Below are 26,760 nucleotides of genomic sequence, written 5' to 3'. Positions count from 1 at the left end.
ATCATTGTATGAAAAGGTTTCAGTGATGCGGCCCTCAGGCCAATGTGCTAGGCCTCATGTGGCACTCGGGGTGATTTGAATTTGAGATCCTGCTCCTAGATTAAACAAGGGCCCTAGTTTCGCGACCCCAGATTGGGTGCCGAGATCTCGTCCAGGCACTGGACCTAGAAAAGTTCAGACTAGAAGTCCCAATGAGATTTAATTTGCAAGTATTAGGCCTAATGTTGTCCAGCACCTTTGTTGCCTGCTTTACAAGACTATAGATCAACCTTTGCTAATGTGGGGGAATCTGCATATAAATTGTATGTGCCAGTATTTCCCCACAGCGGTACAAAGACTCTTTATGGTGAAGGACACTGCCAGAAAATGTCCTGAAGGGGATGCCTTTCTCTGAGCCCATTCCTCAGATAAGGATAGACATGGATGTCTATTTCTCAATTAACCTGTGCTCTTCATCCCTCACATTTTCATGAGCATGGCATATACACCTCTACCCCGATATAATGCTGTCCTCAGGAGCTAAAAATCTTACCACATTATAGGTGAAACCACGTTATATCGAACTTGCTTTGATCCACCGGAGCGTGCAGCCCTGCCCCCCCGGAGCGCTGCCTTACCACGTTATATCCAAATTCGTGTTATATCGGGTCGCGTTATATCGGGGTAGAGGTGTATATGCAAATTTTCAAAATAAAAATTTTACAGTCTAGGTTAGGGAACATAGTTAGAATCTTTAATTGTTCATGTTCTTTGGAAGCTTCAGCAGTCAACGCTTCACAATATTTGGAGCAGCGTGATCCTTTCTGCGTTGCACCTGGCAGATATTAAAAAACACCAGGGCTGATTCCTCATCCCATTTCACCAAGAAAGTCACTCGTAGTTAGTATGCTACCAAAGGGGTGCTATTTGTCACAAAGGAGGAGAAAAAGGAATTATTTATCAGTAGCAATTCTTGTTTTCCCAATGAATTATGTCCAAAGAGAAATACTGACCTCCTCTCTCCCACTCTGTTTCAATACCCAAGTCTAAACAGGACTTCTGGAAATAGAGGGGAACTAAGGGATTGTTAGAGAGTGGAGTGCATGCACATCAAAAGTCTGTAGAGCTTGAGGAATTGTATGCACCTCTTAACTGCCAATTGCTGCTTTAAAAGATTTCACGGCTATTTGGCTAGGCTCACGACTCCTACAGTGGAGTTTTGTACAGGCAATTAATTTGGATGGTTATTATTTGTTATGATTTGTATTACAGTAGCACTTAGAATCTCCAGTCATAGGGACCCATTGTTCTAGTTGCTGTACAAATGTAAAAAATACAAAACCAAATACCCAGTATCTGTCCCAGAGGGCTAGGTTGTGATCTAGGATTATTGCAAGATTTTGCTTTTCAAGAGAGAGGCTTGAATATGAAATGCTAACATAGATCAGAACATTGAATCATGGAATTAAAATCAAGAATTACTGTATGCCATTACAAATATAGTTTTTCTAGTATTAATTATATTACTACAAACATATTTTCCACTGGAGATACAGTGCTAATCAAGCATTGCTGAAGCTTACACTCAGTCAACTGGCACAACTCCAGCCTTAAAGTGTAATGAGACTAAGTTTCCAAGATGGATGAAAAATAGTGGCTATTCAGCATATGATTCATTTAATCAGCTTTCATTACAACTGAAATCTGCTTCTTCAAGTTTAGCCTACAAGGAATCCAAGACCAATTGAAGAATGTTTTGAGTTGCTCTTACTTTCTGTTCATAGTGCCAATATTATGGATGGTTACTTGGCAGACTTTTTATTAGGAAAATTTGCATATAAGTCACGCTTATGAAAGGGTGAGAGACAAGGTGCACTGGTTAAGCCAGAAATTGAGCCAAATGCTGTCATCTCTCCTACTCCTGCTCTGTAGGCAAGAATGACATAAAACACAACAAAATTGCAACAGTAATGATGAAGTTCAGGGTATCAAGTAATATACCTCTGGTGTGCCTCTTTCCTCAGCAATGCAGGGGCAGGGAAGTGAAGAGGGTAGGGGAGTAGTCAGTGGATCAACCATATCCCATATCCATAGGGCTGAAACCCCTACTAGGGAATGTGAAAGGGATCTGGCTGTAACTGCAGGATGTAGTTGTGACAGTGGAATGGTAGCAGTGCTGCTCTGTACCAAGGGGAATTTTCCTCCACCTTCAATCTCTCTGCAGTCTTTGGGTATGTCAGGGAAGGACCTCTTGTGCCCTACAACGCCATCAAGTGTTATAAAGGCTTTCCTACATACCGTTGTCAATGCACTTCATTTCTGATTTGCAGCACCCCCGCTGTTGACTAGTGTAACTGTAGCACCTCTCCTGAGCAAAGTTTGTCAATCATAGCAAGATGTGTGATGTATTTTAGTTTTTTTTAAGGTTAATTTTCTAACTATGAGTTTAGTGCTAATGTGAAGTGGATGCATTCACTTTAGTCACTGTGGAGAACAGGTGCAGCATGGGCACTCCCTCAGTCCTGAGCTGGAGAAATCACTTCTAAGGGTGTGATGTCAATGCATTTTGCATGATCTTTCAATTCTTGACCCCTCTGCTGAGAGTGCCAACAAGATGGGAACTAAGGATGATCTGATGATGGCTTTGTGATGTGGTCACAAACTTCCTATGAACAGATCTGGAGCTACTGTTTACTGTTTTTGTGGTGTCCACTAATGTGGACACTAGGATTTGAACTAGGTTCTCTTGGCACTTCCTATTTCACAGGGGTGTTGTGGGGATAAATACATGAAACTGTGAGATGCTCAAATACTATGGTAACAGGGGCTGTATAAGTACCCAAGATAGATATGTGAGAAAATGTGTTGCATTAATCATTCTTTCACCTAGCTCCCTACTTTTTTAAATCTGCGTCATGTTACATGATTATTCATTTCACATCCAAGCTTTTACCATGATACAAGTTACATTTTCTTCAGAAAATAGATGGTTTTCCTACACTGATGGCCAGAAAAAGAGGACAACACTAAATGGGGTATTTTTCAAAAGAATATATTAGAAAATACATAGTAAAACATAGGGTCCAATTCTGTAGCAGTTCTCTGAGCTCTTAAATAGGTGTTCCATGCATCATATGGCTCATAGCAAATATCATAATAGATTTATTATCAGGCAGGCCAAACACAATACATGTACAATGATGCTATTGGTCACTCTCCTGTGGCATCACCACTAGAATTTAAAGATGCAGTGGAAACTTCTTGGGAGAGAAACAGTGGGTAAATCAAGGTCAAAATATTCTTAAAGCATAGTGTCCTCTATGAAAGATGGTTTAAGTGTTCTGTCTGTTTTGATTTTCTTTGTGTAAATAATAGTCAGTTAAGTCACTGGCTGGCATAAATCCCATCTGGTATAATCTGAAAATAAACCGTGCTGTTTAAACATTCTCAAAGTATACAAGAGCAAAGCCACATGCAGACACATAGGATCTGTAATCTTCGGGCACCTCTCAAAATGAAGTTTAAATATCTCTTCTGGGACCTATTCTATATATGATCAGTTGACATCACCAATCAAAAGAGAGCACAATCCCCGCAAATAAAAGCTTACCAGGGTAATGTAATATATTAAACAAGAACTGCTTATCATCAAATGCAGTCTAGTTCTATTTAAATTGCATTACATGATTCTTGATGGTGGGTTAATAGTGTAAAACTATCCTCTCTTTGTTCCATACATGCACCTATAAACCCTGGGTGCTCTTTGAAATAGATCTTTATTTTATGATGCAGCAGTAATTTAAATGGGCTCTGCTGGCATTCAAGTCTAATTTCTTTATTCTTTTAGTATCAGATACAGTACTAATGTCTGTTGAAAAACATAATTGCTTTTGGCTTGTCCACTGCCTCTGAGCATCAAACATTGTATATGACTGTTATTCAGGATCTGTGAGTTATTTTTTATTCTTATAAAAGGCCTCACGCTCAGCAGGCTATGATCTCACATGGTATTTGGAGATATGTGTCCCTATTTCCCTTTGAAGAGTGAAAAATGAAGCAACTGCCTTCTTTCACTTAGCCTCCTGGGACCTTGAGACAGACCGTAATAAGCACTGTCTATGGAAAAGCTTGTCGCAACATCTGTTCCAAGTTCTAGAAGTAAATTGCTGTAAACAACTATTGGGAAGAAGTTACTAAGATGAATCAAAGAATGAAGGGAACAGTAGAATCTGAAATAATATAAGCAAAAATGCAATGGAAGTTTAATTATAATTGTAAATGAATTTATGAGAATCATTGTTTGAAATTGTGCTAATTGATTTCCACTCAGTGTAAATAGTCTAGATGGGAGGATAAGGCAATTGCCTACCCAACCCCTTGCTACAGTATAAGCAAAGGCCTAGAGCCTTCAGGAACCCTGCAGCGTTTTAATCTTAGAGCAGACATTCTAGCTGGTTCTGCACCTGCTCAGATCCTCTTCTGCCTCTTCCTTCTCCTCTACAATTCTCATCCTGTAAATAGCTTCTCTAACACATTCCTCATACTCACCCCCTCTCAGCTTGTTGCCTTCCGGATGAGATTGTCTGCTGGGGAACATAAAGCACTATTGCTCCTTAGCTTGCTTCTCATGCTCTGAAATGGGTGTAGTAGGTTGGAGGATTCTTCTGCAGCTGTTGTTCTGAAATTCCCTCCTCTTTTCTCCAAAAGAGTCCAAGCATGGGGTGTAAGGGAACATAATAGCTAGCAAACAGGAGCGGCTAACAGGGGAGTTTTGCGAGGGAGTTTACAGGGGAAATGTGAGGGGGCTAGATGCACTTAACAGTCCTTAAACTTCTTTAAACTGAAAGCCACAAACATCCCCTGATTAAAAAAAGAAGAAAAAAAAAGAAAAAAGGAACAACAAAGGAATGAGCTTCAGGAGTTAAAAGATAATTCAGGCAGAAGTCCAGCAACAGAGTGGGGGCTATCCAGTTTTTTGCACCCAATGCAGCATGTATGATTACCTGCCCTATAGGCAGGTGGCCTATGTGTGCATTCGGTGCAAGGAGCTCCTGGCCCTCAGAGACCGTGTACGGGCTTTGAAGACCAGAGTGGCTGAACTGGAGGAATTAAGAGAGACAGGTACATAGATGAGACTTTCCTGGGCACAGTAAAATGGTCCCACCCCTGATCTGACAGCCTCTGTGCTGTTGGGGAGAGTGAAAGTCTCAGGGAAGGAGAACATCCAACTGGAGCAGAGGGAAAAGATCCCATAGTTGGGACTCTCCTTCCAGATGATGACGTAGTATCCTCTTGCACTGAGGATACCTCCCCGGGTGGAGAGGGAACTCCAGTTGTTAGGAAGAGACAGGTATTCGTAATGGGCTATTTGAAAATTAGAAACATAGATAGCTGGGTTTGTGATAACCAGGAGAACCGCATGGTTACTTGTCTGCCTGGTGCAAAGGTTGCAGATCTAGATAGACTTATGTGTAGTCCTGGAGAGGAGCCAGTGGTTGTGGTACATGTAAGTACCAGTGACATAGGGAAGGATAGGAGAGAGGTCCTGGAAACTTATTTTTTTTAAAGGGAAATCATGCCTCACCAATCTACTAGAATTCTTTGAGGGGGTCAACAAGCATGTGGGCAAGGGGGATCCAATGGATATAGTGTACTTAGATTTTCAGAAAGCCTTTCACAAGGTTGAACTAAAGTCTCTTAAGCAAAGTAAGCTGTCATGGGATGAGAGAGAAGGACCTCTTATGGATTGGTAACTGGTAAAAGATAGGAAACAAAGTGTAGGAATAAATGATCAGTTTTCAGAATAGTGGTGTCCCCCCAAGGGTCTGTACTGGGTCCAGTCCTATTCAACATATTCATAAATGATCTGGAAAAAGGGGTAAACAGTGAAGTGGCAAAAATTGCAGATGATACAAAACTACTCAAGATAGTTAAGTCCTAGGCAGATTGCAAAGAACTACAAAAGGATCTCTCAAAACTGGGTGACTGGGCAACAAAATGGCAGATGAAATTCAATGTTGATAAATGCAAAGTAATGCATGTTGGAAAACATAACCCCAATTGTACATATAAAATGATGGGGTCTAAATTAGCTGTTACCACTCAAGAAAGAGATCTTAGAGTCATTGTGGATAGTTTTCTGAAAACATCCACTCACTGTGCAGCAGCAGTCAAAAAAAGTGAACAGAATGTTGGAAATCATTAAGAAAGGCATAGATAATAAGACAGAAGATATCATATTGCCTCTATATAAATCCATGGTACGCCCATATCTTGAATACTGCATACATATGTGGTCGCCCCATCTCAAAAAAAGATATATTGGACTTGGAAAAGGTTCAGAAAAGGGCAACAAAAATGATTGGGGTATGGAACGGCTACCATATCAGGAGAGATTAATAAGACTGGGATTTTTTAGCTTGGAAAAGAGATGAGTAAAGAGGGATATGATAGAGGTTTATAAAATCATGACTGGTGTGGAGAAAATAAATAAGGAAGGGTTATTTACTCCTTCTCATAACACAAGAAGTAAGGGTTAGCGAATGAAATTAATAGGTGACAGATTTAAAACAAACAAAAGGAAGTATTTTTTCACACAACACACAGTCAACCTGTGGAACTCCTTGCCAGAGGATGTTATGAAAGCCAAGACTATAACAGGGTTAAAAAAAATGAGATAAATTCATGGAGGATAGCTCCATCAATGGCTATTAGCCAGGATGGGCGGGGATGATGTCCCTAACCTCTGTTTGCCAGAAGCTGGGAATGGGTGACAGGGGATGGATCACTTGATCCATTTTTGTTCATTCCCTCTGGGGCACCTGGCATTGGCCACTGTCAGAGAACAGGATACTGGGCTAGATGGACCTTTGGTCTGACCCAGTATGGTCTTTCGTATCTTCTTATGTTTTTATAAGGAACTCCATTGGAGTGATTTGACTGAGATATATCACCATTAAGGAGAAAAGGGGAGAAGGCATTCTTTTTTTCTTCCCCTGTTTTGAGAATATCCACTCTGCTCCAGGAGATAAGAGGAGAAATATCCCATTTTCCTTCCAAAGCCACTGATGTTGAGTGCTCCTGTCATAAATATAAAGGGAAGGTAAACACCTTTAAAATCCCTCCTGGCCAGAGGAAAACCTCTTTCACCTGTAAAGGGTTAAGAAGCTAGGATAACCTCACTGGCACCTGACCACAATGACCAATGAGGAGACAAGATCCTTTAAAGCTGGAGGGAGGGAGAAACAAAGGGTCTGCCTGTCCCTGTGATGCTTTTGCCGGGGACAGAACAGGAATGGAGTCTTAGAATTTAGTAAGTAATCTAGCTAGATATGCATTAGATTATGATTTCTTTAAATGGCTGAGAAATTAAACTGTGCTGAATAGAATGAATATTCTTGTCTTTGTGTCTTTCTTGTAACTTAATGTTTTGCCTAGAGGGATTCTCTCTGTTTTGAATCTAATTACCCTGTAAGGTATTTACCATCCTGATTTTACAGAGGTGATTCTTTTTACCTTTTCTTAAATTAAAATTCTTCTTGTAAGAAACTGAATATTTTTTTTCATTGTTCTTAAGATCCAAGGGTTTGGGTCTGTGGTCACCTATGCAAATTGGTGAGGATTTTTATCAAGCCTTCCCCAGGCAGGGGGGTGCAAGGTTTTGGTGAAGATTTTGGGGGGAAAGACGTTCCCAAACAACGTTTTCCCAGTAAATTCAGTCGAACGTTTGGTGGTGGCAGTGGAAGTCCAAGGGCAAAGGGTGAAATAGTTTGTACCTTGGGGAAGTTTTAACCTAAGCTGGTAAGAGTAAGCTTAGGAGGTTTTCATGCAGGTCCCCACATCTGTACCCTAGAGTTCAGAGTGGGGAAGGACCCATGACATGGTGGCAGAGCGGTGGGATCAACTTGAAATCATTTTGAGATTTTTTTGAACCAAAAGCACAGATTTGAAAAAGAATTTTTTTTTCCTTTGGGCTGCTGGAAAGCAGGTTAAACTGAAAACAGTTAGAGGTTTTTTTTTTTCTCTCTGCTCTGGGGCTAGAGCAGAGACAAAAGGGAATTGCCTTTTGTGAGCTGGAGTTTTCTCTACCTAAAGGCATGATAGTTAACCTCCTGCAGGGAAATTCACAAGTCTTCACAGACCTGAAGTTTCTTTTTCCCTAAGAGCAACTAGAGGGGTTTTCTGCCTATTTGCCTGGAGCCAAAGGTGTTAGTTTTTTTGTTTTTGTTTTTTTTAGGATTTCTCTGTAGGTTGACAATCACTATCAGAGAATATAGGTATCATATTCAGCACAGCAAAATTTTACAAGCCAAGTTTTTTTGTTTTGTTTTGGTTATCTGTCTAACTCTCGGGTGTAAAGTTAATTAAAAACAGAGAGGTTAGGATGACAGACTCCACGGTTCAACAAAAGCTGGAATTAGCCAGATCTGTGGCTAAGGAAAAAACAAAAGGAACATGAAAGACAGATAGAACTCATGTGGAGAGAAATGGAGGCAAAGGACAAAGACAGGGAGGCAGTGAAAGAGGTAGAACAACACCAAGCAGCTGCCGACAGGAGAGCAATGGAGGTCAAGGACAAAGAAATGGAGGCAAGGGCCAAAGAACTGGAGGAGAAGGAAAAAGAGAGGAAGCATGCACTGGAGATGGAGAAGGCAAAGGCTCAGCAGAATATACCAACAAACTCTAGCAATCCTTCTCCAGGTACCACTTCCCATCCCAGAAAGTTCCCCACCTACAAGGCAGGCGATGATACTGAGGCCTTCTTAGAAAACTTTGAAAGGGCCTGCCTTGGGTTCAGCATCTCTACAGACCAATACATGGTAGAGCTGAGGCCACAGCTCAGTGGAACCTTAGCTGAGGTGGCGGCTGAAATGCCTAAGGAACGCATGAACCAGTATGAACTGTTAAAGGTGAGAGTCAGAATGGGCTAACCCCCGAGTATTCCCATTGGCGGTTCAGAGCCCTAAGGTGGAAACCAGACGTGTCATTAACCCGACATGCCTACCACATTGTGAAACACTGGGATGCCTGGATATCAGGAGCAAGTGTTAAATCTCCAGAAGATTTGCACTTCCTAATGCAAATGGAGCAATTCTTAGAGGGTTTTCCTGAGGAAATAGAAAGATACATCCTAGATGGGAAGCCCAAAACTGTAATTGAGGCGGGGGAGATTGGAGCCAAATGGATGGAGGTGACAGAAAGGAAAAAAACTGGTCGCAGTTGGAGCGGATACCAGAAGGGACAACCTCAGACCACACCCTACTACCGGGGGCCACCCAAGGCCCCACCTCCCCCCAAGGAACCCTCCAGCCACCTTATCGTCCTGCCACACCATTCTCCAGCAACCCACCTCGCCCCCGTGACCCGTCAGCTAGATGATGTTTTAAATGTAACGAGCCGGGGCATGTAAAGGCCAACTACCCCAAGAATCCCAACAGATTACAGTTCATTGCACCTGAATCACCCCAGAGGTCCTCAGGCTCAGATACCGCCCAGATACCCTTGGAGCAGAGGAAACTGTGAGTGTGGGCGGGAAGAAGGTTACCATGTGGAGGGACACCCGAGCACAGGGGTCAGCTATCCATGCTTCCTTAGTGGACCCCAATTTCATCAACCCAGAGATCCAAGTGACGATTCAACCCTTCAAGTCCAACTCTTTCAATTTGCCAACAGCCAAGTTGCCTGTCCAGTACAAGGGCTGGTCAGGAACGTGGACTTTTGCAGTCTATGATGATTATCCAATCCCCATGTTGTTGGGGGAAGACTTGGCCAATCATGTGAAGTCAGCCAAGAGGGTGGTAATGGTCACCCACAGCCAAACTAAACCAGCCGTCACGCCTAGCGCTGTTCTGGAAACTTCTACCAGGACCCAGTCAGAGGTGATGGACCCAGACCCCAGGCCAATGTCTGCAACAGCAGTAAGAGATCCAGTCCCAGAGACCCAGACAGAGCCAGTCCCAGAACCGGAACCGGCGGAACAACCAGCACCAGACCCATTGCCAGCACTGAATCCAGTACTCGCAACCCCAACCCCAGAGGACCCCACCGAACCTGAACCGATAGCAGCTGATAACCCTACACAAGAGGCTCAGCCGGAACCTGAATCCCAACATAGTGCACCAGTGGAGAGCGGTTCACAGTCAACGGAAACAGCCCCATCCCCTACATTGCTTCCAGAGGGACCAAGGATAGGTCCACAATCCAATGAGGAACTGATGTCTCCAGCATCAAGGGAACAGTTCCAGGCTGAACAGAAAGTAGATGAAAGCCTCCAGAGAGTTTGGACGGTGGCACGGAGCAACCCACTGCCTCTCAGCTCTTCTAATCGATCTAGGTTTGTTGTAGAAAGAGGACTTTTATACAAGGAAACTCTTTCTGGTGGACACCAGGAAGACTGGCATCCTCAGAGACAGTTGGTAGTTCCAACTAAGTATCGGGTCAAGCTCTTGGGCTTAGCCCATGATTATCCTAGTGGCCATGCTGGGGCGAACATGACCAAAGACCGGTTGGGGAGGTCATTCCACTGGGAGGGAATGGGCAAGGATGTTTCTACCTATGTCCGGTCTTGTGAGGTATGCCAAAAAGTGGGAAAACCCCAAGATCAGGTCAAAGTCCCTCTCCAGCCACTCCCCATCATTGAAGTTCCATTTCAGTGAGTAGCTGTGGATGTTCTGAGTCCTTTTCCGAAACAGACGCCCACAGGAAAGCAGTACATACTGACTTCCATAGATTTTGCCACCGAATGGCCGGAAGGAGTAACTCTAAGCAACACAAGGGCTAAAAGTGTGTGCCAGGAACTAGCAGACATTTTTGCCAGGGTAGGTTGGCCCTCCAACATCCTCATAGATGCAGGAACTAATTTTCTGGCAGGAACTATGGAAAGCCTTTGGAAAGCTCATGGGGTAAATCACTTGGTTGCCACTCCTTACCACCATCAAACAAATGGCATGGTGGAGAAGTTTAATGGAACTTTGGGGGCCATGATACGTAAATTCGTAAATGAGCTCTCCAACGATTGGGACCTAGTGTTGCAGCAGTTGCTCTTTGCCTACAGAGCTGTACCACATCCCAGTTTAGGGTTTTCACCATTTGAACTTGTATATGGCCATGAGGTTAAGGGGCCATTACAGTTGGTGAAGCAGCAATGGGAGGGATTTACACCTTCTCCAGGAACTAACATTCTGGACTTTGTAACCAACCTACAAAACACCCTCCGACCTCTCTAGCCCTTGCTAAAGAAAAACCTACAGGATGCTCAAAAAGAGCAAAAAGCCTGGTATGATAAACATGCCAGAGAGCGTTCCTTCAAAGTAGGAGACCAGGTTATGGTCTTAAAGGCGCTCCAGGCCCATAAAATGGAAGCGTCGTGGGAAGGGCCATTCATGGTCCAGGAGCGCCTGGGAGCTGTTAATTACCTTATTGCATTCCCCACCTCCATCTGAAAGCCTAAGGTATACCATATTAATTCTCTAAAGCCCTTTTATTCCAGAGAATTAAAAGTTTGTCAGTTCAGGGAGGAGATGACACTGAGTGGCCTGAAGGTGTCTACTACGAAGGGAAAAGTGCTGGTGGCGTGGAAGAGGTGAACCTCTCCATGACCCTCGGGCGTGCAGCGACAGCAGATCCAAGAGCTGTGCACTAGCTATGCGCTGATGTTCTCAGCCACCCCAGGGCTGACTGAACGGGCATACTGCTCCATTGACACAGGTAATAGTCACCCAATTAAAGTCCAACCTTACCGGGTGTCTCCTCAAGCTAAAACTAGTGTACAACGGGAGATCCAGAATATGTTACAGATGGGTGTAATCCTCTGGCAGTGCATGGGCATCTCCAGTGGTTCTAGTTCCCAAACCAGATGGGGAGATATGTTTTTGCGTGGACTACCGTAAGCTAAATGCTGTAACTCGCCCAGACAACTGTCCAATGCCACGCACAGATGAACTATTAGAGAAACTGGGACGGGCTCAGTTCATCTCTACCTTGGACTTAACCAAGGGGTACTGGCAGGTACTGCTAGATGAATCTGCCAAGGAAAGATCAGCCTTCACCACACATGTCGGGCTGTATGAATTTAATGTACTCCCTTTCGGGTTGCGGAATGCACCCGCTACCTTCCAAAGACTTGTAGATAGTCTCCTAGCAGGATTAGGAGAATATGCAGTCACCTACCTTGACGATGTGGCCATATTTTCGGATTCCTGGACACCTGGAACATGTACAAAAGTCTTTGAGTACATAAGGGAGGCAGGAGTAACTGTTAAGGCTAAGAAGTGTCAAATAGACCTAAACAGAGTGACTTACCTTGGACACCAGGTGGGGAAGGAACTATCAACCCCCTACAGGCCAAAGTGGATGCTATCCAAAAGTGGCCTGTCCCAAAGTCAAAGAAACAGGTTCAATCCTTCTTAGGCTTGGCCAGTTATTACAGACAATTTGTACTGCAATATAGCCAAATCGCCACCCGACTGACAGACCTAACCAAAAAGGAACAACTAAATGCCGTTCAGTGGACCGAAGAGTGTCAGAAGGCCTTTAACCAACTTAAAGCAACACTCATGTCTGACCCTGTACTAAGAGCCCCAGACTTTGACAAACCATTCCTAGTAACCACAGATGTGTCCAAGCGTGGTGTGGGAGCAGTTTTAATGCAAGAAGGACCGGATCAAGAATTCCACCCTGTAGTGTTTCTCAGCAAAAAACTGTCCGAGAGGGAAAGCAACTGGTCAGTGAGTGAAAAAGAATGTTACGCCATTGTTTACGGTCTGGAAAAGCTACGCCCATATGTTTGGGGACAGCGTTTCCACCTGCAAACCAACCATGCTGCGCTACAGTGGCTTCATACTGCCATGGGAAATAACAAAAAACTTATTCGGTGGAGTTTAGCTCTCCAAGATTTTGATTTCGACATCCAACACATCTCAGGAGCTTCTAACAAAGTGATTGATGCACTCTCCCGTGAAAGTTTCCCAAAATCAACTGGTTAAAATTGTCGTTGAGATGTGGAAAATATTATTAGTCTTTATATACTTGGTAGTATATTTAGAGGTGTATGTGTCTTATTAACTCTGTTTTTTCCTAGATCTCCAGGAAGAAATCCCAGCCAGTGTTTCACGCTAGTTGTGATTTGGGGGGAGTGTCATAAATATAAAGGGAAGGGTAAACACCTTTAAAATCCCTCCTGGCCAGAGGAAAAATCCTTTCACCTGTAAAGATTTAAGAAGCTAGGATAACCTCGCTGGCACCTGACCACAATGACCAATGAGGAGACAAGATACTTTTCGAAGCTGGAGGGAGGGAGAAACAAAGGGTCTGTCTGTGTGTGTGATACTTTTGCCGGGGACAGAACAGGAATGCAGTCTTAGAATTTAGTAAGTAATCTAGCTAGATATGCATTAGATTATGATTTCTTTAAATGGCTGAGAAATTAGACTGTGCTGAATAGAATGTCTTTGTGTCTTTCTTGTAACTTAATGTTTTGCCTAGAGGGATTCTCTATGTTTTGAATCTAATTACCCTGTAAGGTATTTACCATCCTGATTTTACAGAGGTGATTCTTTTTACCTTTTCTTAAATTAAAATTCTTCTTGTAAGAAATTGAATGGTTTTTTTTTCATTGTTCTTAAGATCCAAGGGTTTGGGTCTGTGGTCACCTATGCAAATTGGTGAGGATTTTTATCAAGCCTTCCCCAGGCAGGGGGGTGCAAGGTTTTGGTGAAGATTTTGGGGGGAAACAACGTTTTCCCAGTTAACCCAGTCAAACGTTTGGTGGTGGCAGTGGAAGCCCAAGGGCAAAGGGTAAAATAATTTGTACCTCGGGGAAGTTTTAACCTAGGCTGGTAAAAGTAAGCTTAGAAGGTTTTCATGCAGGTCCCCACATCTGTACCCTAGAGTTCAGAGTGGGAAAGGAACCTTGACAGCTACCAAGCCAAAAGATGAAGTGAGACACTCCATACCAAGGGGAAATGGCCCTGAAAGCAGGAGCTTCCCAGCAAGTGAAGGATTCTAAGCAGGGGTAATAAGAGTGCCTTGAGAGAGAAACAGTAGTGGTATGGCAATTGGTGGTATGTGTCATATGGGATGGAGATAGTGGGTGTATGGTGGGAGTATATGGAGGTACAGATGGTGAGTGTGTCAATGTGTGAAGGTGAAATGCGTGAGAGTGCTGCTGAACTGATCTAGTGAATGGATTTATGGATGTCTGTGGGTGTTTTAGTGAGTGAAAGGTGTGGGTAGGTAGTAGAAAAGGAGGCAGACCTCTCAGAAGGCTCATGGGAGCAGAAACCTTGGCAGATACCTTGCTCTGCACCTGGTTCCTGACCCAGTCCTTCTGATACCTAACTCTGTTCTTAGTCCCTGCTCCATTCCTGACTTTTTGCACTGCTTCTGTTTCAATAACCCTACTTTGGCTGGCTCATGTGGCTCTGACCCAATATGGCTGATCAACCTCAACTCTGACGTGATCCTATAGTGGGACACTGGTATGAACTTTTCCTTCTAACTGTGATCCTCTAGACTTGGACCATGTTCTTGAGTCCCCTCCAACCCAGTCCCTGGTCTTGCCCTGTGCCTGTGAAGTGGGGTTCTGACAGAGTACCTCATTTAAAGAGGAATTGGGTAGCAGCAAGTTATTCTCAGATTTGGTGACTTTTGGGGCCCACTGCACTGCTCACCTATTTTCCTACAGTTTTCATCAGGAAAGGAATTGGGAGATGGAATGGAATTGGGTCTATGTTAAAATGGTTTTCAGGAGGTTTGTTTTTCTAATGTGTCACTGATATGCTTCCTACTATTGCTTCTGCTTTAAAAGTTTTTGTAATATTCCTGGACAGTTTGATAGGCACTCAACTTCATAACAAGGGGAAGTGTGTGTGTTTGTGTGTGTGTGTGTGTGTGTGTATGAGAGAGAGAGAGAGATGTTGAGGAAAATGCCAATCTGTCTTTTTGAAAGGACAGTATTGAATCTGGCTGGAGCAGAGACATTGAGATTGGTCTGTGAAATGCAATCTCTGAATTTGATTGTTAAGACTTTAAGAGGCATCTATTAGTCCTCATTATGGTTCTTTATCTCTTCAGTAGACCATTTACTAAAGAAAACAGTATACACACCATTGGTTTTGGATATAGGTAACTGGAGAAAACTGGTTTGGATAGTGCAGGCTGTGGCACTGAATCAGGGGAGCTTGAGAAGCCAGCTGAGTGAGCAAGGGACTCGCTCATCTCTCTCTCTGAACACAGTATCAGGGCCTGACTCTCACAAGGATGTCAGAGCAGGGAGTTGCTCTTTAGACATGTAAGATCTTTCCTTTTTCTCTGTAATTAAGTTGAAAAGGCTTTGTCTCGTGTAACTTAGGAGAAGTGCAAATCTAGCTATGTTAAGCAAACAATTTCTTTTGTTGTTAATCCATTTATCCATTTTTTAATTAATCCCATTTTTAGATTACTGTTGTATGGACAACTTCACACAGATGTTCGTAAAGGGAAGAAAACTTAATAACTTGTAAGGAGAGTTGCCAAAGGGTCAAGAGTTTCTGGAACCTGTTCCCCTTGGTCAGTCTCTGTACAGGGTGTGTACAAAGATGTTCCAGAGAGTGGTGTTGCGATTAGGGTGTGGTGGGTGAACACAAAGGGAGAGACTGAAGGACCAAGTAGGAGATGGGAGTTGGTGGAGGGTGTTGGTCATAGGCATGCCTGACAGAATGTACGTAAATAAACGTGTGAAGGAGTTGCCTATCTCACAGCTAGAGAGAGAAGAGTGAATAATCATTACAACTTTGCCAACATTTGCACTAAATAATTGTTTGTAAACATAGATTCATAGATACTAAGGTCAGAAGGGACCACTCTGATCATCTAGTCCGACCTCCTGCACAGCGCAGGCCACAGAATGTCACCCACCACTCCTATGAAAAACCTCACCCATGTCTGAGCTATTGAAGTCCTCAAATCATGGTTCAAAACTTCAAGGAGCAGAGAAGTAAACAATGTTTTTTCTCACTTTTTGACCAGATCTGAAGCCAGAGAGTGGCTAAAATATTCAGTAACATTCAGAAAGAAAGATTCTGAAGCCAGAAATTGCCTACATATTTCCTCTTTATATGTCTTCCATAGCCAGTTAAGGTTCCTATCCTTCATTGAGCACCTTTCAGGTGAACCTTTGCGATTACACTAAGCTCAGTGGCAAACTGTGACCTTAGAATATTCTGTCTCATCTACGGTCTATTATTTTTTATCTTTAGCCAACTGAAAATCCCTTGTTTAGCAGTATCTATATTTTTGCGTCCTGTTAAGTCCAATTCTTATTTGTCTTGTATTTGTTTTTGCCATTTAAATGAATTCTAATCAAAATATGAATATAATACTTATTTTATATTACGATATCTTTTCTGGTTTCAGATGTTAAAAAACATTCATGATTTATAATAATGATGTATAAGGGTATCTTGAAAGAACAGGTGACAGTTTGATAAATCAGTTTTTTTTTTTAATATGTCCTTACTGGCAAAAAAAGTGACCACGTTGAGAATGAATGTTCTTACCTCTGATTTAGAATGATGTTTATTCAAGGTCATTACAATTATTGCTGAGTGGGTGCAAATTAACACAGAGGTCAGTAATTACATTACAAAATGTACATGCTAATCAAACAGAAATGCTTGTGAGGGGAATTCAAAAGAACCTTTAAAAGTAATGTGTGAGATAGAATTTTGAAAGGGCAGACTTAAAATTTGATGGCTGTTTTTATTCAATCTAGCAAACACACACTTTAGCACATACATTATGTATTACTATTTCCCATTGGTTAAAATACATTTTACAGAAGAACAAGTTCATACTTACCCTAAATGAATAAGAGATGAAATAAATTACCTGTGAAATTTTACTGAAATGGTTTAATTTACATTAACCATGGTGGCTGGGAGCTGTGGGGTTCCCCCTTTGCTTGTGCCAGCTGGAAGCTGCAGGAGGACCCCTTCCACCCATGGAAGCTGGGAGCTGCAGGGTGATCATATTTCCCAAAGAGAAAATGGGACACCCCCAGCCATTCACCTGAGGTGCCCCCCTCCCCACCTCTCCTCCTGAGGTTGTTGCTCATTGCTGGAACCCTGAGGAGTCTGTCACCTGTTCTTAGAACCTTGTATGGTGCCCCCTGTTGCTTGTTGCTGCTATTGCCTATCACTGGAACCCTAGTCCCCTGGGGCTGAAGCAGAGAATGTCGAGGAGGTCTCCAGAAGTCATGGAATCTGTGACTTCCATGACCTCCGTGACATAAAACGTAACCTTAATCATAAGTCATCTACCACTGCAAATAAGCCTTCTTGGTGTTCTGTCCCCCTAGTTTCATGTGGCATCCAGTATTCATGACTGAACTCATCTCTGGTGAGTTTCCCATTCAAAGACATCTTAGCTTTCCCTTTGAAGAATGTGCCCTAAGAAGAAGACATGCTGCCAGCTGGCCAGAGGCTGACACCAAGACACTGGTGGATTTCTGGAGTGAGGCTAACAGGGCCCAGGATGTCAGGAGCAGGAACTGTGATGCAAATCTCTGTGATGACATTTCTAACAAGCTGGACATGCTTGGAGTCTAAAGTACAGACCGTCCCCAATACAGTTCCCAGGAGAAAATCAAAACATGGGCTACCTGATGGCCTTTCTTAAAAGCAAACAAATGAAAATCTATATTAAGAGAACATGGAAAAATTATATTGTTTGCACAGTTAAGTATTTCCAAGTCAAAAATTGGGGAAGTCTGACTATATCACAAAAAGATACATGATGCTAACTTGAGTTATAGAATTTTTTTTTATATTATACTGCATATTTAAGTAGTAGTAGCGTGTATATCTTAATGTGTATGCAGAAGGGTGTAGAATTCATGTTGTATATGCAGGCTTATCTTTGCTTCCTGATTATTGCATGCTTAAGTGTGCAACTGTATCACACTCAACATAGTGTTAGTTGAAAATTGTTTCTCATATAACACTTGATACATTAGGGCACTTCATATAAAGCTGAAAGCTTTAGAAAATTCAACCTGTTTTTTCTAAACTCCTTCTTTGCTCACCTATGCCAGATTTACCTCAATTAGTATGATAAATATTAATCTCATTTTCAGTTTTTTCAAAGTGAATGAATGAAATGAATATTTAACTACACTATACTATTAACATTTGATGGAAAATTCAGGTTTATTTGCAGAGGTCCCCACATCATCAATAATGGGATATTCTAATTTCATCAGTGTAAAGTGTCTTCCCCATTTCTTCTGCTATAAAAAGAGTGTTGATTATCTTAGACTTTGCATTCAGCTGATATTTTACTCCCAGTTTTTTCATGATGGTTTGAAATAAGAATGATAGCAATAGATTCACTTTAGCTGGAACATCATGATTAATGCCATATCAGGGAGAACATGGAATCCCATAATGACTTTAATAGTGCCTATTTCTTTGTTGAATTTCTTTTCATTTTCTTAAAACAACAGGCACATTACTGATTGTGTAACCTTATCCCTTTCCCAGCTCTCCTAAAAACCCTGAACAGAAGATCATTAAACGAGTGATTGCTCTTGAAGGAGACATTGTCAAGTAAGTATTCTGAGCCTTAATCTGACTTATAATAGGAACACTGTGGCTTTTCAGTAAATTTTGAATGAGTATCCTAAATGACAACTTTCTAGTATTTTCTTGCTATATATTCTTAACAGAAATGGCAGTGTAGTACATGTCAATCTTTTTTAATGAGTTAAGAAATGTTACACAAAGGTAACCTTATGAAGATAATGAAGGTGCAAACCCTGCTCACCGTATACAGTATTTGATTCCCCCATTGCAAATTTATGCCAGGCATTTGCAAAGGAATTTTTATATCTGAGCACAGTCTTTCTGGTAGGACTGATAATACTTATACAGTAGTTGCAGGTATAAAGTTCACACACTGAGTACAATGGTTCACATAGGTATCTATCCTCATTGCAAGGTTTTTGGGGGAATATACAGCACCCTTACAGCAAAGCACTATATCAGGAGTGTTTATAGATGAATTGAGCTCTGAAGAGTCTGTTTCTAGGTATTGGGATGTCCTGGGAACTAGGCCTTTCTAGGACTAAGAGAAATTAAGGCTCAAGCTTATGTGATGCCTAAAAGTGTTTGCATTTCCCACACATTTTTAAACCCTCAATAATGATAATGCTTTGCTCTTATGCAGCACTTTTCATCAGTAGTTCTTCCAGTGCTTTGCAGAGGAAGTCAGTATCTTCCCTGCTTTGCTCAGAGATCAAAGGCTGTCGTGTTCTCAGTCTGTTACAACCACTTCTTTTGCATAGAGTTGGCTCTCCTTACCTAGCTGTTTGGCTCCTCCAACTGTTCTGGTTTGCTCCCCCTGCCCCAGCCAGAAGGTTACTCTTCTACTGTGTGGTGCAATTGGACACTTGGAATTCTACCTCTAGAGTGGCCAGCATAGCTGAGACTCCTAAACTGGTTAATCAGCTGTTCTTCAGTTCCCTCTTCACTGGTATCTCTTACTGCTGTTGTTGCCTATTCAGCACACCCACCTGTCTTTCCACCCTGCCCAACAATGAAAATGAAACTGAGGAAAAATAAAAAAAAAAACACAACAAAAAAGGGACTCACAAAATCCTGTTACTTATTTTTAAATCTGGTGGGCCTATTGTTTAATATGGCTCTGGAGAAGACTGGCTCTGAACAGGTTTGTCTTCACACCAATCATGATTTTATAGACCTAAATGGAGAAAGTAAATAGGGAAGTGTTATTTACTCCTTCTCATAACACAAGAACTAGAAGTCGCCAAATGAAATTAATAGGCAGCAAGTTTAAAACAAACAAAAAAGTATTTCTTCACACAACACACAGTCAACCTGTAGAACTCTTTGCTAGAAGATGTTGTACTAGCCAAGACTATATCATGGTTCAAAAAAGAATTAAATTAATTCTTGAGGATAGGTCCATCAATGGCTATTGGCCAGGATGGACACAGATAGTATCCCTAACCTCTGTTTGCTAGAAGCTGGAAATGGGCAACAGGGGATGGCTCACTTGATGATTGCCTGTTCTGTTCATTCCCGCTGAAGCACTTGGCATTGGCCACTATCAGAAGGCAGGATACTGGGCTAGATGGACCTTTGGTCTGACCCAATATGGCCATTCATATGTTCTTATTTATTTGAACCTTAAACCCACCTGGCCATTGACACACCCACTTTGTCACAAGGGCCACAATGACTCACAACAGATCTATGGATATGGTAAATGTATGCATTTTCAACTGGACAAATTCTGTGCTGGCATTAATTCTATTAACTTCAGTGAAGTTAATGCCAGCAGAGAACTTTGTTCAATATATTTAGAATTCCAGAGAGATCCTTAAGTACACTAATAGTTATTTTTGTTATTACTACAGTTAGTTCAGTGTACTGGTCTTCTAAATATATAATAGATAATAAAGGGTAAATTTCCAAAAGGTTGAAGCCCAACACTCCTTTGTATAGACAGTTATTGACAGAAATCTAAGTATTTGAACCTCTGTCTTCTTGATCAGTGTAACAGGGCGCAGACTCACCCGGTGGCAGGTTCTTGCTGGCTGTCTGGGAATTAGCTCTTTTTACCAGCTCCAGAGCACCCAATGCTGGTGTTTCACCATCGCTGGCCCCCGTGTCCCTCCCGGACCCCAGTTCCCTTTTACCTGGAGTGCTGCACCTCCAGGCAATACCCCACAGATCTGGGTCTCCCCTCCCCAGGGAACCCCCCACTCTTTATCCCCACCTTGCCTTAGCCTATGGGCTAGTGCCAATCACCATCTAGCCCCCTTTCACTGGGGCCAACTGCAGTCTGTATAAGCCAGTCATCACAGGCAAGGGGGGTTTGGACCTGCTGCCTCTGCCTACCCTTGGGCTGCCCTGTTGCAACCCCAGTACCCTGTCTTAGGCTGTCTGCCAGGCTTGCAGCCTGGGGCTTTTCCAGTCTGGAGCCTCCCAGCCCTGCTTCACCTCAGGTACCCTGGTACGCTTCCCAGCAGCCAGGCCCATCTTCCTCCACAGCTAGAGGAGACTCTGTGTGCTCCTGGCCCACTGCCCTCTTATAAGGGCCAGCTGGGCCCTGACTAAGCCAGCTGTGGCCTGACTGGGGCGTGGCCCCCAGCTGAGGCTGCTCCTCCCAATCAGCCCCACCTTTCATTCCCTGCCACAGCCCTCTCCCCGGGCTGTTTTAAGCCTTTTAAGGCAGGAGTGGGTTTCCAATACGACCCTACTACAATTAGCCTGCACAATGTGGTTACTCCTTCTGGCACCAGCATTGCCCTTCTGCAAAGCATTCACAGATGCATGAGGACTTGCAGATTGGCTTCTCATTGGAGGAGAAATCTAGACTGCCAGCCGAAAACCAATGTCCAGTTCCCAGGGAACAACTTGCTTCAAGAATTGATTCTACTTTGAGACCAACGTGGATTGCAAACCCTGATGCTGCTCATACAGCTAACTCTCCAGGGACCATTGCTTACACTCAAACCTTGCATAACAAAAAGTAACAAAATTAACAACAACATAATACGTCTTCCCAAGTCTGAACATTTGCTTACATGCCAAAACCCTATAATACTTGGAAAGATATGTGAAACAGCAGCACTGAGTGACGCCTTCTATAGCAATCTGTCTTCACACAATGGTTTCTTGCTGTGCCATTTGGCAATATATTTGCCAAAGTGTTGTAGTTTAAAAAGGGACGATTAACAACCAGTTAGGTTGTTCCTCATTCTTTTCCAAAGGAATGTTGTTGAAAATGGATAGCGAAATAAATCAATTCCAAATAATCCTACTTATTATTTTATAATATTAACAATGGGGTCTTGAGTACATTGGGGGGGAGGGAGGTTCAAAAACATCTAAGGTAATTAGTCACCCAGTTCCCAGAGATACGTTTGGAAAAATCCCACCCATGATGATAAATATACACAAACCTCAAGAGCCTTCCAATATTGAATGTTTTTTTGAACTATTTTGGTTAATTTCTGGTTAGAACCATCCTAAGAAAAATACTTACATTTTATAACTTTCCTATACACATTTTGTACCATTGGAACAGATCTTTGAAAAATTTACAACTTTTGTCCTTTAACTGTTGAGAGTAGAAATACATACAGAATATAAATACAGGTTTATATAAGGTGTGACAGTTTTTTCCCTAAAATTTGAGTTCTTTTATTGATTATTTTCGGTTATGGTATTAAAAGAAGATATGTGACTAAAACATGAAAACCAACAGGAAGTCATGGCAAATTTGGTAACCTAAGATAGGTGAAAAACTCACAATCAGACATTTTCCTTTCCAGTTGATGAATTTGAAGACAAGTATTTTTCAGAAGCAAAATGAAGTTAGTATTGTATCAACCCAATATACTATGTTTATGTATTCATTAATATGTTGTATCAAATTATCTGGCCAATATGAACTTATATTATGAGTTAAACTAAACATAGATTGGAATATGCACAAAATATATTCATGAGAACTAAATTCATCCTCTGCTTAGTTCATTGAATAATTGCAATGAAAATGTTTGGAAGTCTCGAGCACTTCAGGTAGCAGAAAAATTACCCTACTGTACCTAGAAAGAATTTTGCTGCTGTTCAGATTTACTGTACTTCGAACTATCTTTTAAAGTAGTTTGTAGGAGTTATGGTAGAGGTACTGTCCACAGTTGTTTAGAAAACTTGCTTTTGAAAATTAATTGGTCATATACTCTTTTGGTAGGGACAAAACTTGTTATTGTCTTAGAGGTCGAGTGTGCAAGCTGCTTCACTCCTAATTCCAGGGCTTGGAAACAGATGGTTTGTGCCCAGATGCCACACTGGCACTTACATTGTTTCCCACACCTGTCACTTCACTGATTAATCAGAGCTGCTCCATGTGCTGAAGGACAGTTGTTTCCTCAACACATAGAACATCCCAGTGCTCCCTCTCCTTTTCTTCTGGAAATCACAGGACTGGAGTTGTGCCAGCAAAGAGTAGGCTGCGTAATGGCAGCTCCTGCCTTCTCCATTTCTCACTCAGCCTGGGGGGGGTGGAGATCCCCCAGGCCTTAGGGTGCATGTGCATATCAGTTGTGAAGACACCTGTGTGTGGTGTATCAATTGTTGAGGGGGTCTTTGGGCAATAAGTCAATTGTGGGATGTGGGGGAAGAGGCTGTGTTTGTATTAATTGTGTCTGGTGGGGTAATATCAGTTGAGGAGGCTTGTGTGAGTGTATATATTGATTGTGGTTGGAGGTCTTTGTGAGGGTGTGTGTGTGGATTTATGTGGAGCTTTGGGTATGTGGAGGGTCTGTACTGTGTGTGCAATCTGTCAAACACGAGCAGTTTTGTAACAGGTATGTGTGAGTGTGTGTGTCGTTCTGCATGGGGTGGCCAGTATCAGTTGCAGTGAGGATCTGCATTGTGTGGGGATCTTGTCTGTATCAATTGCTGATTGGTGAGGGCCGAATAACGTTGGAAGACAGAATGAAATGGTTTGTATTGTGGGGAGTGCCAGAAAAAATTGGTGTTGGGTGACTGAATCAATTGGTTTGTTATTTCAGTAGCGGCGATGATAAGAAGGGCTTTGACCAGGAGTGGAACTAGTGGGAGATTAGCAAGCAGTGCTTCCCCGGGTGGATGATGGGCAAGGAGTTCTTAGCGAAATATGGACTGTAGCACCGCTCTCCCAAACTGAGCATCAGAGCATGATGCTATGTCCAAAGAGTAATGCCTGGTGAAAGTGTGCATTGAAATCCACGCTGCTACTTTCGACAATTCCACCAACGTGCCTAAGGATCTCATGGAGTAGATTTTAAACCAGGAAGTACTGGTTTCTTAGCTAAGATGTAACAATGTTCTATACATCTCCTAATCCAGTATGAAAGTCTGGTAATGGGTTCTCCCAGGAATTTCTCCTTGTATGCTCTGAATAACCTGTTAGATTTTGAATGTTATGCTCTGAATAACCTGTTAGATAAAGGGCTTGGTCTTTTCCATGGAAAAACAAAATACTTTACTTGCATCTTGGGTACTGATGACATGCTTCCGTTGGTGAGAGTGAGAATTCTGCACTGAGATAGGTGGAAATCTAAGATCACAGTAGACGTGAAGCTAAGATGGTGACTTGTCTTTGTAGACCATAGACAAAATAGAGTTATCTTGAAGTACTAAGCTCAAGAACCCTCCTAGCAGACATAATCACAATTGGAAGTTCACTTTGATCAATCTCTCACAAGGAGGAATGCCCAGAGGCCCTGTAAGAAGAAAGAGGTTATTTACCAGTAACTATCGTTCTTTGAGAGTTGTCTGGGTATATTGACGCTACTCACTCACCTTCCCTTCTATGTTGGTGTTCTATATAACATCAGGACCCTGTGATTTCAGAAAAGGAACTGAGGTGGTTGGGAGGTGCACTTTCTCATAGAGAGCAAGGCAATTATTTCACCCTTGTGCACTCCCCCCAGCAGACACGACTTTTCAAAGCCGTTCTGGAGCTTGACAACAGAGCTGCCATATCCCACGAATGTAAAAGTGCAGAGTGATTTTCAAGGAAGAATGGCTACTGTCAAGTCCCCCCCGTCTTTTTCCCTCTTTTTATAAGTATCAGACCCCCTGCCTAAATTTCCCATAGTGTAATAATCTGTGGAATTGAACAAATAGGGATCCCAATTAGAGGTGAGCAAAATTTTTCTATCAGAACATTTTTTGGAGAACAATGTAGATTCAGGTCAACCAAAACATATTATGAATTCATGTTGAATTCACTGAATTGTTCCAGATGAGAAATACCCTTAAAAATACCTATTGAAAAAATCTACACTTTTATTTACACTTTTTAAAAACAAAACATTTCAAGATTTTGATTCAAAATTACTTTGCTTTAAATTTAAAGTTTCTTCAATTTTAGTTTTAATTTTTTTAAATGATTTAAAAGCTCAGAATTGAAACAAAACATTTAGTTTTGGTGAATTGAAATATTTTGTTCAACTCAAAATGTTTTTTTTAAATTCACCGAAAATTTAAAGAAAAAATTTCAATACAATTTTTTCCTGGTTGCCTGCATATTGAAAAAATCAATTATATGCACAGCTCTAATCCCAACCTACCCTTAATGAAGGGTATCACTGCTGCATATTGGAATAATGGGGAGTGCAAGGTTTAATGTGGTTTTAGTGTTAACATGGGAAAGGGAAATAGCAAACTCAGAATAATGCTGTGAGAAATGTTACACACACAAATAAAAGTGAAGAAAAATGCTTAGCTGAGGTCTTAAATCACACTGTTATCAGATACAACAAACACAACATAATACAAATTGACATAAAAACTGGATTATGTTACCAGTGTAAAGAAATACAGCATCCTGCTTCTTTTAAATTTGATATTATTTAAAAAGCTATCTGCCTTTAAAATAACTGTCATGGAACAGCAATATATCTTTATCCCTCTTGTTCTGAATAGCCTATACAAAAGCATGGTTGACCTTTCTTTCAGAATAAGTTGTCATAAATGCTGTGTATTTCATACCATTAACCAAAACAAGTGTAGCTAGCTTTTTATTATGTCTTGTCTTGAGTACTGTAGACAATGAAAGTAATACTTAGGCAAAGCCGTTACTTCTATAGAAAAGGTTTCTTTACAGTTGTTTTTTTATATTAATTTGTTATGACCCCGGCTGCATAAAAAGGCTAGTTTTGCATTATTCATATGTAAAAGCAGAGAGTAAATATAAGATAATAAATCCATACAGGGGTCAGATGTAATTTTGGCAGACCACAACAGAGGAAAGATCAGCCCTGGGACCATTGTGGCTTTGTTTTGTAGATTTTCCATGTAGTCAAAAATAATAGATCACACATTTTTTCATCCTTTAAAATCTGCCTTAGGGACTGAAAATACTGTTAACTCAGAGAATAAAAAATCCTGGCATTTCACTTCTGAGACCTTGGTTCCAGTCTAGCTGACAGTCCCAATGAAGTGAGTTAGGTGGTGTCTTTTAAATTCCCAGCATAGTGCAGTCCACATCACCAACCCATCACAGACAATTTGACTTTCAGTAGGTAGCAGCAATTCTTCGTTGCGAGATTTCAAAGAACAGGCAGAAAATCACCTTTCAGCCCTAGAGAGATATTATAGGTCATCACTAATAGCATTGGTGGATAGTGTGCAAATCTCACACAGCCCATATCCCATAGACAAGACTTTATTTGTCTTCCATGAATTCACAGCAGAATTCACTTTGTAGGAAAGAAATCATTTTAAAAAAATCACTATAGACTATTTAAATGATCATTCTTTCAAGAGAGAGGCTACGTTACAAAAAGTCATTACCATCTAATTTATTAAAAATAAGTGCTGGTATTAGAAAACACATTGAATCACTAGAAATTAAACATTTTAAAACCAATTTATCTTAAATGTGCTATTGAAGATACAAAAATCTATAGTAATCTATCACAGATAGTTGAGTCATGCTATGTACAGTCCCAGAAATAATGAAGTTTTATGAGAAGAAAAACTGTACCAAAATTGGGTTTTTACTAGTAAAACTTAAAATGATGGCATTTAATAACCTACTGTACTGCTTTTTTATGGCCATTGCCATAATCTGATGTCATGAGTCTACTTGACTTAGACCATAGTTTGATATTTAGCTCTAGACTATAGATTGACCCTCTTTCCCCAACCCAGGAATTCTGTATTAAAAACAACAGACAGACTTGTGTCCAGGAGTATCATTAGGTTATTAGAGGTCGAT

At 41.6% G+C, this 26,760-nt stretch overlaps 1 protein-coding gene across 6 annotated transcripts in view; it reads left to right on the top strand.

The window, feature by feature from the left end:
• Positions 1 to 26,760, top strand: part of IMMP2L (inner mitochondrial membrane peptidase subunit 2) — an 832,928-nt gene that overhangs the window by 564,705 nt on the left and 241,463 nt on the right. For all 6 annotated transcript variants that reach the window (XM_038370940.2, XM_043494978.1, XM_043494973.1 and 3 more), the window contains one exon: positions 18,498 to 18,563. In XM_038370940.2, coding sequence (XP_038226868.1) covers positions 18,498 to 18,563 — 66 coding nt within the window. The remainder of the gene's footprint in view (positions 1 to 18,497; positions 18,564 to 26,760) is intronic.

Source organism: Dermochelys coriacea, chromosome 1 (genome assembly GCF_009764565.3).
Source record: "Dermochelys coriacea isolate rDerCor1 chromosome 1, rDerCor1.pri.v4, whole genome shotgun sequence".
Lineage (NCBI taxonomy): Eukaryota > Metazoa > Chordata > Testudines > Dermochelyidae > Dermochelys > Dermochelys coriacea.
This window is presented reverse-complemented; position numbering and strand designations above follow the sequence as displayed.